The sequence below is a fragment of the Engystomops pustulosus genome, chromosome 4 (assembly GCF_040894005.1).
Source record: "Engystomops pustulosus chromosome 4, aEngPut4.maternal, whole genome shotgun sequence".
NCBI lineage: Eukaryota > Metazoa > Chordata > Amphibia > Anura > Leptodactylidae > Engystomops > Engystomops pustulosus.
The window spans coordinates 175,382,273-175,400,286 of record NC_092414.1 but is presented as its reverse complement, the minus strand read 5'-3'; the positions used below and the strand labels follow the sequence as shown (position 1 = coordinate 175,400,286).

Below are 18,014 nucleotides of genomic sequence, written 5' to 3'. Positions count from 1 at the left end.
ACTGTGTATATACTGTGTATATATGTATAAACTGTGTATATATGCATCTACTGTGTACATATGTATATACTGTGTATATATGCATCTACTGTGTATATGTGTATAAACTGTGTATATGTGTATATATGCATCTACTGTCTATATATATAATTTATATACTGTGTATATATTCATTTACTGTGTATATTTGTATATACCGTATATATGCATTTACTGTCTATATATGTATATACTGTGTATATATGCATTTACTGTATTTATACACACATATATTTGTATAAGCATATATATATATGATGTATGTTTATATGCTGTGTATGTGGTATGTATGTATATGTTCTGTATACTGAATGTGTGTGTATTTCCCGTATGTGTGTGAACATGCTGTATATACTGAACGTGTGTATTTGCTGTATGTGTGTATATTCTGTATGTATATGCAGCATGTGTATATATGGTCAGTGTATACTTTTTGTGTGTATATATATATATATATATATATATATATATATATATATTGATTGTATATAATGTGTATGCCGTATGTGTTATGTATATATACTGTATGTGTGTATATACTTTATGAGTTTGTGTTTTAATGTATAAATGTACATGGGTACATAAATGTGTGTGAATACTTGTATATACATGGGTGCAAGCATACGAGTGTAGAACTTTATGTGTGTATATAAAGGTGTGTATATATCAGTGTATAAATGAGTGTAATTGTATAAACTGTGGGACTGCATGTCTGGTGTGGGCTGAGGTGTATGTTAAATGGGACTGCATATCTGTTAGGAGAGAAGGTAGATACAAAGATGTGTTACTGGGGGTGAGGCGGCTGTATGTAGATGTGTTACTGGGGGTGAGGCGACTGTATGTAGCTGTGTTACTGGGGGTGAGGCGACTGTATGTAGCTGTGTTACTGGGGGTGAGGCGACTGTATGTAGCTGTGTTACTGGGAGCGAGGCGGCTGTATGTAGCTGTGTTACTGGGGGTGAGGCGGCTGTATGTAGATGTGTTACTGGGGGTGAGGCGGCTGTATGTAGATGTGTTACTGGGGGTGAGGCGGCTGTATGTAGCTGTGTTACTGGGGGTGAGGCGGCTGTATGTAGCTGTGTTACTGGGGGTGAGGCGGCTGTATGTAGCTGTGTTACTGGGAGCGAGGCGGCTGTATGTAGCTGTGTTACTGGGGGTGAGGCGGCTGTATGTAGATGTGTTACTGGGGGTGAGGCGGCTGTATGTAGATGTGTTACTGGGGGTGAGGCGGCTGTATGTAGCTGTGTTACTGGGGGTGAGGCGGCTGTATGTAGCTGTGTTACTGGGGGTGAGGCGGCTGTATGTAGCTGTGTTACTACAGATGAGGCAGCTGTATGTAGCTGTGTTAATACGGATGAGGCGGCTGTATGTAGCGGTGTTACTGGGCGCGTTGCGTCTGTATTTAGCTGTGTTACTGGGAGTGAGGCGGCTGTATGTAGATGTGTTACTGGGGATGAGGCGCTGTATGTAGCTGTGTTACTGGGGGTGAGGCGGCTGTATGTAGCTGTGTTACTGGGGGTGAGGCGGCTGTATATAGCTGTGTTACTACAGATGAGGCAGCTGTATGTAGCTGTGTTAATACGGATCAGGCGGCTGTATGTAGCTGTGTTACTGGGCGCGTTGCGTCTGTATTTAGCTGTGTTACTGGGAGTGAGGCGGCTGTATGTAGATGTGTTACTCTGGATGAGGCGCTGTATGTAGATGTGTTACTGTGGGTGAGGCGGCTGTATGTAGCTGTGTTACTGGGGGTGTGGCGGCTGTATGTAGCTGTGTTACTACGGATGAGGCGGCTGTATGTAGCTGTGTTACTACGGATGAGGCGGCTGTATGTAGCTGTGTTACTACGGATGAGGCGGCTGTATGTAGCTGTGTTACTGGGGATGAGGTGGCTGTATGTAGCTGTGTTACTAGGGATAAGGTGGCTGTATGTAGCTGTGTTACTACGGATAAAGCGGCTGTATGTAGCTGTGTTAATATGGATGAGGCGGCTGTATGTAGCAGTGTTACTGGGGATGAGGTGGCTGTATGTAGCTGTGTTACTAGGGATGAGGCGGCTGTATGTAGCTGTGTTAATATGGATGAGGCGGCTGTATGTAGCAGTGTTACTGGGGATGAGGCGGCTATGTGTAGCTGTGTTACTGGGGGTGAGGCTGCTGTATGGAGCTGTGTTACTGGGGTTGAGGCGGCTGTATGTAGCTGTGTTACTGGGGGTGAGGCTGCTGTATGGAGCTGTGTTACTGGGGATGAGGCGGCTGTATGTAGCTGTGTTACTGGGGGTGAGGCGGCTGTATGTAGCTGTGTTACTGGGGGTGAGGCGGCTGTATGTAGCTGTGTTACTGGGGGTGAGGCGGCTGTATGTAGCTGTGTTACTGGGGGCGAGGCAGCTGTATGTAGCTGTGTTACTGGGGGTGAGGCTGCTGTATGGAGCTGTGTTACTGGGGTTGAGGCGGCTGTATGTAGCTGTGTTACTGGGGATGAGGTGGCTGTATGTAGCTGTGTTACTAGGGATAAGGTGGCTGTATGTATCTGTCTTACTGGGGGTGAGGCGGCTGTATGGAGCTGTGTTACTGGGGTTGAGGCGGCTGTATGTAGCTGTGTTACTGGGGATGAGGTGGCTGTATGTAGCTGTGTTACTAGGGATAAGGTGGCTGTATGTATCTGTCTTACTGGGGGTGAGGCGGGTGTATGTAGCGGTGTTACTGGGGGGATAGTGGATTGTGAGCAGGAGGACGTGTATGCACGCTACACTCAGTTGGGGCCTCCACCAGATTTTGCGCCCAGGGGCCCCCACCAACCTTAATCCGGCCCTGGGAGCTGTGCATCTGCAACATCCCCCATCAGGGCCTAGCCTTTTCTTGTGGGCCTGGAGGCAGCCGGGGCCCAGAATAGTGTGGCTGGCAATTGCAGCCTAGGGCAAGCTGATGTCACGGTGCTTGGTATGGGGACAGGAGGGGTGTCCTACAGTCCCTGGGTAATGGATGGGGAAGCCTGTGGTGGTAAGCAACCATATCTAGGGATCAGACGAAGGCAACGTCTTGCAAATCAACTTACAGTTCTTTATTGAACCTGAAACAGAAGGCAACGGCCCCAAAAACGATTAACATCGTATTCTAGTTACTGGAGTGGTCATGGAAGTATGCAGGAATGGTGCACCAGCCTGATAGTAGATGTAGGCTGGGATAGTTGAGATGGAGCTGTGTCCAAATTGTGGAGGCTTCAGATTTGGCTTAGAGTCTCCTTAGTTTCTGGGATTGGTATCTGTGGCAGCACTGAAGGTGTGCTGTACACACTGGGGCTTGTTTGCTAAGGGTCCGCGGAACGCACTTTTGTCGGGTTTTGGAAATTTTCAGGATTTGGGCCACTGTGACAGCTATTTAGAAGGAGATTGTGTCGCACGTGATCAGATTTTGGCGCATCAGCGCCGGCTTTCATTCGTCAGAAATTGGGGGGCGGACCGTCGGACGATCCTACTTATTCAGACTGAGCGCAGGATTTAATATTCAAATTGTGTCGCAGCCAATGCACTTACATGCACCAGGAAGAAGATAGCGAACTCCAGCGATTCTGAGCGATTCCAGCGATTCGACACATGCAGGAAATCGGGCGTTTGATCTTTGTGAATCGCGGCACAGTACTCCGTCGGCCGGGTAAGTAAATGTGCCCCACTGTCTCTCTCTTAACTTTGCAGACCAGCTAAAGACCATGTGCTCTGTGTGGCTGACCCGGGCAAGTGCTGGGGCCCCTGAGCTCCAAAGGGGCCCACCACGACGTATTACTTGCTCCCTAATTGCAGGCCGCAAAGGAGGTGGGCGGAGAGGTAGTGAGACGTCCCCGGAGGCAAAGTATAATTAGGAAATCCGGGAATCTGGGGTGAGTATAATTGCTACATATGTAAATGCATGTATATGTGTTTGTGTGTATATATGCTGCATATTTGTTTGTATATGTGCCGTATATGTGTAAGGGTGATGTGTTTCGAGCCCGTTTTGGTCCGTTTTTAAGCAGTGTGTCTGTCTCTTGTACACCTACATGCAGCCCTGGTGTGTAGCAGGACATCTCTCTCTTGTACACCTACATGCAGCCCTGGTGTGTAGCAGGACATCTCTCTCCTGTACAGCTACATGCAGCCCTGGTATGTAGCTGGATTATCTCTCCCTTGTACACCTACATGCAGTCCTGGTGTGTAGCAGGACATCTCTCCCCTGTACAACTTCATGCAGCCCTGGTGTGTAGCAGGACATCTCTCCCCTGTACAACTTCATGCAGTCCTGGTGTGTAGCAGGACATCTCTCCCTTGTACAGCTACATGCAGCCCTGGTGTGTAGTAGTGCTATCTCTCCCCTGTACAGCTACATGCAGCTCTGGTGTGTAGCAGGACATCTCTGCCTTGTACACCTACATGCAGCCCTGGTGTGTAGCAGGACATTTCTCCACCTGAACATCTACATGCAGCCCTGGTGTGTAGCAGGACATCTCTCCCCTGTACATCTACATGCAGCCCTGGTGTGTAGCAGGACATCTCTCCCCTGAACACCTACATGCAGCCCTTGTGTGTAGCAGGACATCTCTCCCCTGTACACCTACATACAGCCCTGGTGTGTAGCAGGGCATCTCTCTTGTACACCTGCATGCAGCCCTGGTGTGTAGCAGGACATCTCTCCCCTGTATATCTACATGCAGCCCTGGTGTGTAGCAGGACATCTCTCCCCTGTACAGCTACATGCAGCCCTGGTGTGTAGCAGGACATCTCTCCCCTGTACACCTACATACAGCCCTGGTGTGTAGCAGGACATCTCTCTTGTACACCTACATGCAGCCCTGGTGTGTATTAGGACATCTCTCCCCTGTACACCTACATACAGCCCTGGTGTGTAGCAGGACATCTCTCTTGTACACCTACATGCAGCCCTGGTGTGTATTAGGACATCTCTCCCCTGTACACCTATATGCAGCCCTGGTGTGTAGCAGGACATCTCTCCCCTGTACACCTACATACAGCCCTGGTGTGCAGCAGGACATCTCTCCCCTGTACATCTACATGCAGCCCTGGTGTGTATTAGGACATCTCTCCCCTGTACACCTACATACAGCCCTGGTGTGTAGCAGGACATCTCTCTTGTACACCTACATGCAGCCCTGGTGTGTAGCAGGACATCTCTCCCCTGTATATCTACATGCAGCCCTGGTGTGTATTAGGACATCTCTCCCCTGTACAGCTACATACAGCCCTGGTGTGCAGCAGGACATCTCTCCCCTGTACACCTTTATGCAGCCCTGGTGTGTAGCAGGACATCTCTCTTGTACACCTACATGCAGCCCTGGTGTGTAGCAGGACATCTATCCCTTGTACAGCTACATGCAGCCCTGGTGTGTAGCAGGACATCTCTCCCCTATACAGCTACATGCAGCCCTGGTGTGTAGCAGGACATCTCTCTCTTGTACACCTACATGCAGCCCTGGTGTGTAGCTGGACTATCTCTCCCTTGTACACCTATATGCAGCCCTGATGTGTAGCAGGACATCTATCCCCTTTATATCTACATGCAGCCCTGGTGTGTAGCAGGACATCTCTCCCCTGTACACCTACATGCTGCCCTGGTGTGTAGCAGGACATCTCTCCCTTGTACAGCTACATGCAGCCCTGGTGTGTAGCAGGACATCTCTCCCTTGTACAGCTACATGCAGCCCTGGTGTGTAGCAGGACATCTCTCCCCTGTACAGCTACACGCAGCGCTGGTGTGTATCAGGACATCTCTCCCCTGTACAGCTACATGCAGCCCTGGTTAGTAGCAGGATATCTCTTTCCTGTACAGCCACATGCAGTCCTGGTGTGTAGCTGGACTACATTTAGCTATAACGTGTTGATCACATCCTGACCAGCTGCACAGTGACTGCGGGTGCTCACGGGCTGCACACAACAGGTCGTGACTGGCAAATCCCTGCGCATAGCACCTCCTACTTATCACACTGCTGAAGAGAACGCAGATTGGCTAAGACGCGAACCGAAACTCCGCCCAGCAGCCAGACACACTAGCGACTGTCAGGCAGATCCTGAGAAGACCTGGAAATAGGGTGTGCGCATGCGCTGGAGATGCGGCGCGCATATAGCCCGTACAGTGATGTCCGGCGTGCGGTGCAGCTTCTGCCCGGGGCACCTGTAATGTCAGCCATGACCTCCGCCCGGGGCTGTAGTGGTGGCAGCACAATGCTCTGGAGCTGGTAGGTAGTGTTATGGTATAATAGTGATATCACGCAAGTAGCGAAGTAGATCAGGGGTCCTGGCAGTACAGGGGGGACTGGGTGCGCATCTATGTACCTGCACCCCCGGCACTGCTTGGCAAGTCCATTACAGCCAGAAGAGGAGAAATGATATTACATGGCAGATGTGATCTCTGTGTGATTTATCATCTAACAATCAGAATATGACAAAATTCTTGCAGGAAAAGGGTGAATATGGCTGGATCCGTGCTAGGCTCTATCCGTAATTAACCCAATGGTTATATATTCAGATCACTATAGGTAACCGCTGTATCACATAAAACTGTTCCATATTTACACTGTCTCAGCCCGCCTGCACATATTATGCTGTAATAGTAGTATTGGAGGGTCGTATATGTGTGTGTGTATCTAATGTAAGTATATTTTTGCTTAGGTAAATTAATCACTGCGTCCAATGATGATCTTGTATTTAATGTACACTATTCAAGTGTCTCGAGGAGATGGAAGGAGCATTCCCAGGATTGAAGGAGCTGCACAAGAAGTTACTGCAGGCTGCCCCCCTACACAAAGATGTACAGACGTCTGCAGCCCTCTTAATGCCACGGAGTCCAAGTGAAGCATGTGCCGGCTCAGGTCTGTGTGGGAATCTGCATTATAGCTAAGGCTACATTCACACCACAGTATTATGACTACGTTCATCGTATTTGCCAGGAGAGCTCTGGGCGTATACACCAAAAGTATCCGTTTTCATGTACTGACAGAGCATCACTGCCCAATATATACCCCATACTACGAGAGACACATGGTAGTCAAAGCTGGATGTCTTTCCAACCTGCTGAGTACTGTATACACCCAGCAGAGGCCATTATAGCATATTTTATAACAAAAAAAAAGACAAGGGAAAAACAGTAATGCATCTGCACCTTGCTTCTGCTGAGCACATGCTGTGATGTCATTGTCATGTAAGGGCAACACTGTGGCTTTGTGGTTAGCATTACAGCCTTGCAGCGCTGGGGACCTGGGTTCAAGTCCCAGGGTCAACATCTGAAAAGAGTTTGTATGTTCTCTCTGTGTTTGCGTGGGTTTCCTCCGGGTACTCCAGTTTCCTCCCACACTCCAAAACATACTGGTAGGATGATTAGATTGTGAGCCTCATGAGGACAGAGACTGATCTGGCAATCTCTGCGCAGAGCTGCGTGATCTGTGTACGCTATATAAATAAAGGAATTATGACCGTTGCGTCATTCAGGAGGCATTTGGAACAAGCTGATGTTCACTCATTCCCCCACTTTCAAGGGGGAAGGGAGGAACAGAACAACATTTCGCATTGTATGTGTATACAATGGGATGAGTACTAGCCCTCAATGTAAGGACACGCTGGGAATCCACCCAAGGTATCTTTACAACTGAGCGATACAACGTGGTGTGAATGAAGCCTTACTGATATAGGGGTAAGGTCGGTTGGCCACAAGCAAGTTCAATCTTCGTGTGCTGGAGAGATTTCCCAGACCTAACCTGGAAATACTGAACTGACATGTTAAGAGCTTTGGTCCAATAAATCCCACCATTGCAAGTCGACTTGAGTTAAGAACCTTTTTGTTCTGCTGTACTGGGTTTGGTAAGGTAAATGCAAACTGCAAAAAACTGAGGACTGAGGGGTTCTAGGATGAGGATATATTGAGGGCCAATATTCCCTAAACGTTTCCCTTTTGAGTGGCAACAGAGTCCACGGCTCTCGTTGTTGTAGGGAGCCTAGTGATCAGACCCCTCTGATCACACTAGTAAAGACGATTCATGGAAACTCTACTCTTTCTACTCACTGTCTCCTTTTTGTTTGCATTTTAGCAATCCATGAAACTGCTGGGTATGTGACAAGCCTTTGCTTGGACAGCGTGGCCCACACCTTGGTGCCCCGAGATGTCACTTTACTTCAGCTGTCTCTTATCCAGATCCTGATCATCAAAGCTGAGAACCTCTGCACTGAGCCGCACATAAGACAACAATATTCCCATGTGGTGAAGGTGCTGCAACAAAATGGAGTTGATACTGCAATAGTAAGTATTAAAGCAAAATTTTAAGGGTATAAACTGACACTGCAGCAGCCACACGTGGCCTGCCCACTCATGGCACCCAGTGACTGATGAATTTTACAGTTAATCAGTCTTGGATGAAAAACCACAAAGACGTTAGGTTGATCAAGAGCTACACATCCAAATCAGTCCTCTGCCAGGCCTTGGCCTGTAGAGTTGAGGAATAACCTGTGTTGGGAACTGGCTTAGGCTATAGCTAATGTGCCACCATTGAGGCCCTACCGACTCCACGTGCGGTTTTCACACCCCTTCCTCTCTCCAGCGTTGAGGTGAAGTAAGGGGGAGAAGGCCTTGCTCCAGGAACTGTAACCTTTTCATGGATTTTACACCAGTGCAAGCCATAATAAATCCACCTGTGCCAGCGTCTTCATATTCCTTATTCCAAAGCTGTGTTCATTGCATGTAATAAAAGTACATGCAGTCACATCACAACTTGCATTTTAGTTCTTGTATCATGGTAAATTGCAAGTCACAAAATGACCACACATCCTTTTATCAGACGCAGTGCACACAGCCATGTCTTGCGATACCCTACAATAGAAACCCTAAATTATGGTGCGACTTGTGCCAAATTTTTTGTTTAGCACTTTCTGAATACCGTATTTTCCGGACTATAAGGCGCACTTAAAAGCCTTGGATTTCCTTGGAAATCCAAAGTGCGCCTTATAGTCCGGTGCGCCCTATGTATGGCACAGGGCAGCGGACCATACTTACATAGGTCCCCGCTACCGGAGACAGCAGTTCCCGCTGGAGATCTGCTGTCTCCGGTAGCGGGGACCTATGTAAGTATGGTCCGCTGCCCTCCTCCCACTCGCCTTCCCCGCGTCGTCGCGTCTCTTCTCGTCGGGTCTCCGCCACGCCCCCCGGACCCTGCGCCTTATAGTCCGATGCGCCTTATATATGGAATTATTACATATATAAGGCGCATCGGACTAATGTTCCGGCTTATATTCCGGTGCGCCTAATGGGCCGGAAAATACGGTACTTTTGCTATCCAAAACTGGGGTCAAACTTTGGTCTCTGGAGGTGTAGAAGGCTTTTGGCACCAGAAAGAAGAGGGGACATAGGAAAACCTGCTGACATATCCAAGGTCATAGCTACTTACTGTCTGGTGTAGGCGGATATCTCTGAAGCTATACAGCCATACAGGCGGTCTCCTACTTAAGAACACCAGACTTGCATACAACCCCTAGTTACAAATGGACCTCTGGTAATTGGTAATTTGCTGTACTTTCGCCTTGGGCTACAATGAACAGCTATAACAGTTATCACAGGTGTCTGCAATGAAGCTGTTATTGTTAAATCTGATTCTTATGACAACCCAACATTTTTAAAATCCAATTGTCACAGAGACCAAAAAAAATCTGGCTGGGATTACAATGATAAAATATATGGTTCCGACTTAAATACAAATTCAACTTAAGAACAAACCTAAAGAACCTATCTTATATGTAACCCAGGGACCACCTGTATAACAAAACTTTTAGTTTATTTTATATGTCCAGACAAGTGACTGATATGTCAGTATCTAACAGTAAGTATGGTCATGGAAAATCATCCAATTTTAATCTCCCCATCCATTTTTTTGTAGTCCTATTTGTCTCCTCAGTCTTTTCTGATTTTCCCATCTGCTTTTCATGGCTCTGAGCTACTTATTAAATTGTGTTTTTTCTAAAATCCAAAATGTCCAAAAACCCACGTACTATCCCTTTCTATATAAGCCCCACCCTGTACTGGACAACTTTGCAAAATATGTCTAAGGCCTGAGTGTTAAATCGGATACTTTAAGAGTTTGGTCAGATTTCAGTCCTAGTGCTATCTGACAATTTGTTTTTTTTAGTTTTTAATTTTAAATGTAGTTGTGACAGATTTTCATGTCTAACTTTTTTACAACTCTGAGCTACTTATCAAGTAGTGATCAAGTATGATATGCTGCAATGTTCTCTGATAGGATCAGATCACTGGACCATGAAAGAAACCAGACAGATTGAACGAGAAAGTCGCCCTTGGGTCAGTGGAACCCTCCATATTCATATCACTGCAGCTTTCCTAGTTTCCTCATTATCTATTTTTTATGCTTCCAGGTCATAAGTTATCTTGTGATGCATGTGATCTTGTCATGGGCCATGTAATGGGCTGCGGGTGTCTATGGAGAACCTGTGCCCAGCAACAACCTCCGTCTAGTAACATCTAAGATTCCATAAACGCCATGAATGGAACAGACATTAATGGTCTTCTCCAGTGGCAACCAAGACAAGCATACTAATCCCCCTATCCAAAGTTAGATGAAAACTTTGCAAAGCTATTGGTAATTTGGACTAATAATCATTCGCTATTCTCTTGTTTGTGGGATTACCCATTAGGTAGTTTATTTGGACATGGTGGGGGTCCCAGCATTTAGCCCCCTTAATGATCAAACACTTGCAGTTCATCCTGTGGAGTGTTTTCTAGATAACATGATATCTTTCTTTTTGTTGAGCAGATGAGGTTGTTGAACACTTCAGATAAGGTGCTATCACACATTTCCTCCAAGTGCCTCTCCTGTTTGGTGCTATATCAACTTAAATTCCAGGTGAGCTTTCCTTTTCCTTCTCCTTTCTGTAATTTGTGAGCGGTCTCGACTATTCTACTTGGAGATGTGTACTGCCAATAATCCATAAAAATATTATGAAATGGATGTATATTTCTCAGACGGTAACATTAAAGGACACCTGTCATCAGGTCTGTGTCACTTGTCCTGTCACTACTACCTGTTGGAGCAGCTCACAAGGATCCCATCCCAGCCTTTATCTAGTCATTTCATACATTATTCATTGTAAAATCATCTAATTTTTATCATGTAAATGAGGCTGGTCACATGGTCAGAGGCAGTGATGTCACCCCTGTTTCCCCTCCCCTCTCCTCCCCCTGCTTATGTCTGTGTGTAATGTATAGTAAAGCATGGCTAATGTGTTTGCTGTATCTGTTGACATGCTGCATCCTCCTAATATACAGGTGAGAGACACAGACATCAGCTACACATGAATCTGACATGTTCTGCTGTAACATGGCTGCCTGGAGCTACCGTATCCCTCCTTTACACACACACATGCACACACATGCACACACAGGCTGCAGGGGGCGCCAGCACCAGGAAGCACATCATTATACAGCCTCACACCATTATACAGGCTGTCAGTCATGCACTGGGGGTGTGGCTGTGCCTCCCACTCATGAATAGAGTGGACAGCTTGAATATGCTAATGACTCATTGGACATTTCACAGGTCATTTGCATACAGCTTTAGGACCTCATTGCTTAGGTTTACAGGCATGTAGAGGGACAATGAAGGGATAAAGGCAATGCTCTCTAATGGCAGTTTATGAAAATATATTTAGTTTAGGGGGGTTATTTTGCATGACGGGTTCTCTTTAATAGATGGTTGTCTGATGTTGCCAAAATCGCACTCTTCTATCTTAGAACCTACACTTGGGGTGGGTTTCCCCCGTTTCAAAGAGCGGCTTATTCTGTTGTTGTATCTCTTAAGATAACCCAACTATCTATAGGGATGTCCTCGTACATTTAGCCATGTGGTCTTTAACTACATGAATTTCCATGCACTGTGCTGTCCTTGTTTCCTTAGAATGAGGTGAATACTCATTGGCTTCAGCTCTGCCTAAATACATTAAGGGAAGATCCGAGTTCCCCCACACTGATGCCATGTCTGATGTCCATGATCGCAGTTTATAAAGAAATCCTTGTGGATGAGCAGATCCGAAAGACAGGTAAGATTATATTTTATCATTTACCATCTTAACCTATTCATGCATGCTTTCTATATAAAGCATTGGACCTGGTTTATATTGGCACTACATTGTCTTGGGACCACCATTCTATTGAGACTCCTGCTACTTGTATGTGTGAGCTCTCTCATAGACTGTAAGCTCTTGTGTCACCCCTTCATCCTCATAGACTGTAAGCTCTTGTGTCACCCCCTCATCCTCATAAACTGTAAGCTCTTGTGTCACCCCCTCATCCTCATAGACTGTAAGCTCTTGTGTCACCCCCTCATCCTCATGGACTGTAAGCTCTTGTGTCACCTCCTCATCCTCATAGATTGTAAGCTCTTGTGTCACCCCTTCATCCTCATAGACTGTAAGCTCTTGTGTCACCCCCTCATCCTCATAGACTGTAAGCCCTCACTCCTATTGTTCCATATGACTGTTTGTACTCTGTAATGTAATATTGTATTTCTTTTATGTTACCTATTATTTGTAAAGTGCTACATAATATGATGGCACTACATAAATAAACATTATAATAATATTATTATTATTTATTATTATTATAATAAGCACCCATCCTGTGCATAGGGGATTCAAGTCATATCTGTTTGGGTGGATAATTTGCACTTTCTGTCTTCTAGGTTGTCTACTGCAGATCATGGAGACTATGGAAGATGTATTTGTAGGATTCTGCACCACCTGTATCCCGCGTCTTCCTGTAGCAGAGTGCCCATCTCCTGCACCCGGCGCTGTGTCCAGCAGTCATATCTCCTGCCTCTTGGATCTGTTAGAAGTCTTGGTTGCCTTAAGGATAGAGCTGAAGTTAAATGTCTCTCTCTGCAAACAAGTTTTATCTGTGATTCTTCCTCAGGCCTTGAACCTTATGTCCGCTCCTGTTCCTTACTTTATTAAGAAGCAGGTCATCCTGGTGCTAAAGCGATGTCTCCTGTATAAAGCTGGGGAGGATTTCCTGCCTTCTCACAACCTTTTTAACCAGCAAGACGCAGCGTTGGATGCAGAGCTGACTGTTCTGGCCACCACAATCCTGAATGCCGTAGGGCAAGGCTGGCTATTGCAAGTGCCTTCAAGTGACCGCTCAAGCAGCTTTGGAGGTGCCAACCAAGGCTCGGAGCATGGTCCTGACCTGGTGATCCTGGGAGCAGCCAGTCTTTCTGTTCTGAAAGCTCTGGAAATTCAGTTCCACAATGAAGCCTACAGTAGCCCAGGGCCAGGTAATACCTGCCGCATGGTACAGTGTATATAATTATGTAGCGGAAGGTCAATATCTTCTTCTGACTGGTGAAGAAATAGCCAGGATATCACTGGCCTTTAGATCTACAGATGTGACACTTGTAGAAAGGGTTAAATTGTGATAATGTTATTTGTTAAAGCAATATAGAAGTTATAGGAGATAAGTAATAAAACCGAAGAAGCCATGCAAATTATGTCCACCGTTTGTATCTAATACGAGTACCATTTATTGTTAGGACAATTCATTGGCCACAAGATGGCGCCAGCTTTGTAACCCAAGGCGAACGAAAAGTTGCATCAGCCAGGGCCTTCAGTGGACCTCATAGGAACGTTTAAGGCATTTAAAGGAGTTGTTGCGCTGTAGATCCTTATCCCCTGTTCTGTGTATAAGTTTTAAGCAACCAGTACTAACCCAAGGGGGAAGCAAAACCTATTTTGTGGTTACTGCTCCAGCACCACAGCGATTATGGGTACGCAATGCTGGGGGTCTCTTAACCTGCATCAGCCGATCAGTGATGTCCAACAAATGACATCACTGACCCAGCAGTTCCCATGACCCCTAACCCTTCTGAGGCTGCCCAGGGAGACCTATAATCCTAAGAATAGAGGTCCTATATCAGTGATGGCGAACCTTTTAGAGACAGAGTGCCTAAACTACAACCGAGACCCACTTATTTACCGCAAAGTGCCAACACAGAAATGTAATTAGTGATTTATACTCCCTTCTCTGTCACAGCTTTCATTCATACCATGATCATTGTAGCTGTTTATGGGACTCCAGGGTCCCATAAACAGGAAGAATTGTCAGGGCCGGAGCTACAATGATAATCCAGATCTGTCCACACCTTCCCACTCCTCCAGTGGTCCCAGGTAGAGCTGTCACTTTAAAATAGCTGTGTGCACAGCAAGTCCTGGGCTGTCTGGGACTGCAGGAAGATGCCTGGAGTTATCTCTGGTGATGGCCTGGGTGCCCACAGAAAGGGCTCTGAGTGCCACCTCTGGCACCAGTGCCGTAGGTTAGCCATCACTGTCCTATATGAGTGGAGTGGCAGATCAGATGTGGGTTGCTTCATACTCTTTTATAGTCCTGCACATATAGGACACGCCATTGTAGAATAATTGGGGTGGGCCCATGTGTAATTTGATGTCCAAACACTTACTCCCCTGATTCCAAGCATGGCTACGTCCGTACAATGTGATTAGGACTCCATGTTCCATTCCTCTTCTACTTCTCATACTTCTGTACCTGATAAGTACCTATATTTGGCATCTTGGTGTGAAATATGTACAATCGTTCATCTAGTTGAAGCTTCCATTGTTCTACACTTATAATCTTGAATAGTTTTCTGTATAATCGAGAAGGGCTCTTACATTGTGTCCTCATGAAAGTAAACACTCAGGGCCGGCCTAGGATACACTTGAGTTTTATATTAGGTGAAAGTGGATCTGATGTTATCAAGATTAATCACGTGATTGAATTTCTTCTTTTTTTTTTCCTAGGTTACATTGAAATTTCAGAAACATCCCTGTATATGGGGCATTTATTGAATTTCCTGGAACGCCATCTTGGATGGAAGGAACGGGTGCACTTCTGTGAATGGGTGTCCCTGGTTTTTATAGAGCAGGACGATGACATGTTAGAGGTGGCAAAGAGTTTGCTTCAGATGTATCTACACAATCCAAGGTGGGCAGATTTATCTGTGAGACGTCTTATTATTCTACTGTCCATAAACTGTTGGAAGCTCATCCTCAATTTTTATGAGACACAAATTTTGGTGCCACAAATGGTCTCAAGATATATATATTTTTAAATATTATTATTTTATATATTATAAAAAATAATATGTGTGTGTGTGTGTGTGTGTGTATATATATATATTTGTTTTAGCACAATACTTTAAATTGCAATTTTTAGTGCTCCTCTACATGGTGTGTGCACATGTTTCACTATAGGTTTTGTTTGTATAGGGGTTGCCACTTTATCTGCTGTATAAGCGGTGGTGGATCAATGGCGTTCCTCGCTTCCTTGACATTTTATCTACATGACATTAAACAATGAATAATATGTGGACAAGGCTAATTCCTAATATCTACTAGCCTGTTATCTCTTCTATTTTCTTGCATCAGACTCCATTCTACAGCGAGTGACGATGAGGACATTTGGAAGCTTCCATCACACTGTTGCGGGATGAACCCACACTGTATCTTCTTGTTCCTGCTGAAGAACGTCTTATTTGATGCCTCGGTCCTGCTAGACTTTCTCATCTCCTCGGAGACCTGCTTTCTGGAGTATTTTGTCAGGTATCTGAAGCTTCTCAAAGAGGACTGGTCCCAATTTTGCTTAATTTGCACATTTTTAGACAGATCGTCCCCTCTCCAGTCACCTAGTGTGGCCAATGTCTCTGTCTGTCCTCGGCAGATGTCGAACGCCCCATGTTCACAAGAATCCATTATTAGTCCACATGTGGATACATCTTCTGTGTCTGGTCCGAGGAATGATAAGCCGTCATCACATTATCACCTGTCTGACGGTATAAGCTCATCATCTTTAGGCGCCCTTCAACGTCTTGTGGAATATGACAGTTCTGAAGACTCAGAATCTGAGATGTCAGGCAGTGAACCGTGTCTAGTTATCTCACGCCAGGCAGGAGCTGACAGCTCAGATATAGATATGCACATGAAGAACCTGGGGCTGACAGCAATGTGCTCGCTATCCCATACCACCTCTGCAAATATGCAAGACGCAGGCACTACATACCAGGCTGCGGGCATCTGGCAGAAAGCTGTGCAGTGTCTGGGAGACCTGCAGGCAGCCATTGACAGGTTACATAGAAAGAAGCTATTTCCTTACAATCCATCTGCTTTACTAAAGTTGCTCACCCATGTGTGTGCACTAAGCAAATAATAAAGCACAGAAATCGGCCTGCATCACTGTGAATCAATTTATCCATGAAGGGGAAAAAAAAACACACTCCTTTAAAGGGATTGTACCAAGTTTGATTGTTATTAAATATCCATAAAATGGGGATAACACCATCGTGAGAATGAGAGTCCCGTACTCATTATTTGATGTAGTAACTGGTTGAACATTTGTCATGCTGCTACTTTTAGGGTACACCAAACACAGCGCTCATCTATCGCCAAAGCTCTTAATCACAACTGATTTGGAGATGGCCAAGCGCTGTGCTCAGCAATAGCTGAAACTCCCTTCGGCTCCATGCACATGTCCACATGTGAATTGCAAGCTGGCTGGAGAAGGGAGCTGAGTGGCACAAATCGGGGCAGGAAGAAGACCTACCCTATTTTTTTGTGGTACGGTCGCACACGTAGGATGCAAGTCTGTGCCAGTGTAAGCTGCGGTTTTTGTGGCTAGCTCACGGCCACCATTTGTGGACATGTGCATGGAGCCTTAGTATTGTGTGCTGACACCTGTACATGAGCAACCTGCCGCTCCATAAATTAGTAAGAATGGACCCAGAAGTTAGACGCCTACTGATCAGATTGTGGATAGAGGATAACAATCAAACTTGGTGCAACTAATAAAGTTTGAGGCCCTCCCTATGTGCGCTAGCATTGCATTATAAACCGGATGCTAGTGGAACGTATGACCGTGGCATTAAGGTTCTGGAGCCAGGGGTTGTAGTCTAGGTGTAAATGTTGCTTTTGCATCACAGGCTAGAGATTTATTGTGTAGTCTGTGTGCAGTTCTTTCTCATTCTAGTAAATGAGCTAAGATAAAATACAAAGTACCAGCACTTTACATTATGTAGATCAGTGCTTGGTCGAAGGTAAAGAGTCAGCAAAATGCTGCAGATCTGGGGCAGCTCCTTTAATAAACTGCACATTTATATTGACTCATTCATCCCATAAAGATGTTACTTTCAATAATCCCATAATCATCAGAGAACCTATTTTCAAGAATAATTCCCAGCCCCAGAAGGGACATAATACAAATGCGGTTACAACTATCCTGAACTAGTTGCACTACCAGCAGTAGGTGCTACAATTTGGCGTTGATCTGCCTTGTACAGTCTCGCTGCTTATGTTATCACTGTCTTGCAGATGGGTATTATGTGTTTAATGCCAGAACCAAATTCCTGTTACTTGGTGTAATTCCTAACTGTTATAATGATGTAAATCTGGTCGTCATGTAAATAAAAGTATATTTAATGAAGCATGTCGTCTTCTTCTTCAAGGGGTCTGTCAAGGCAATTGGATTGAAGTGAAATGATTCATCTATAATAAAAAAAATATATATTCTGTTCCTGTCTGTGTGTCCTGGAAATTTGCAGCCTTCTTTACTATTGCATTCCCTCTCCATAACTGTTACCAATAGGATTTCTCCTTCCCGTCTCACAGCACACACATGCTGCACACCCCTACTTTTAGACCCCCATCACACGCTGCATTTACATTTTGAGACACTAAGGAGGAGCTTAGTCCGATCACATATACGTTTACTGTAAAATTCTGGGATCTGTAACACGGTTTACCCCACCGTTCTTGTTACCCCCACATCATCTTCCTCCTGCTAATTTTTCTGTGCACAGTAAAGTAAAGCATTGCATTAGTATAGTAGTTATTTTTCTTCATATGCCGCCTATGAGAGACACAGATAAGGGTGCAGCTACACAAAGCACCTAAGACAAAG

General features: G+C 45.5%; 1 protein-coding gene across 2 annotated transcripts; it reads left to right on the top strand.

The window, feature by feature from the left end:
• The first annotated feature begins 6,075 nt into the window (after positions 1–6,075).
• LINS1 (lines homolog 1) lies at positions 6,076–17,537 on the top strand. Of its 2 annotated transcripts, none has more exons than XM_072148611.1 (8): positions 6,076–6,258; positions 6,747–6,891; positions 8,104–8,312; positions 10,831–10,920; positions 11,971–12,112; positions 12,754–13,344; positions 14,864–15,047; positions 15,491–17,537. In XM_072148611.1, the coding sequence occupies exons 2-8, from the start codon at positions 6,759–6,761 to the stop codon at positions 16,266–16,268; spliced, it is 2,127 nt and encodes a 708-aa protein (XP_072004712.1). In that variant the 5' UTR covers positions 6,076–6,258; positions 6,747–6,758; the 3' UTR covers positions 16,269–17,537. The 2 variants fall into 2 exon arrangements, with proteins under 2 accessions (XP_072004712.1, XP_072004711.1); XM_072148610.1 differs by having other exon boundaries at positions 6,077–6,258; positions 6,692–6,891.
• Positions 17,538–18,014: the final 477 nt, after the last annotated feature.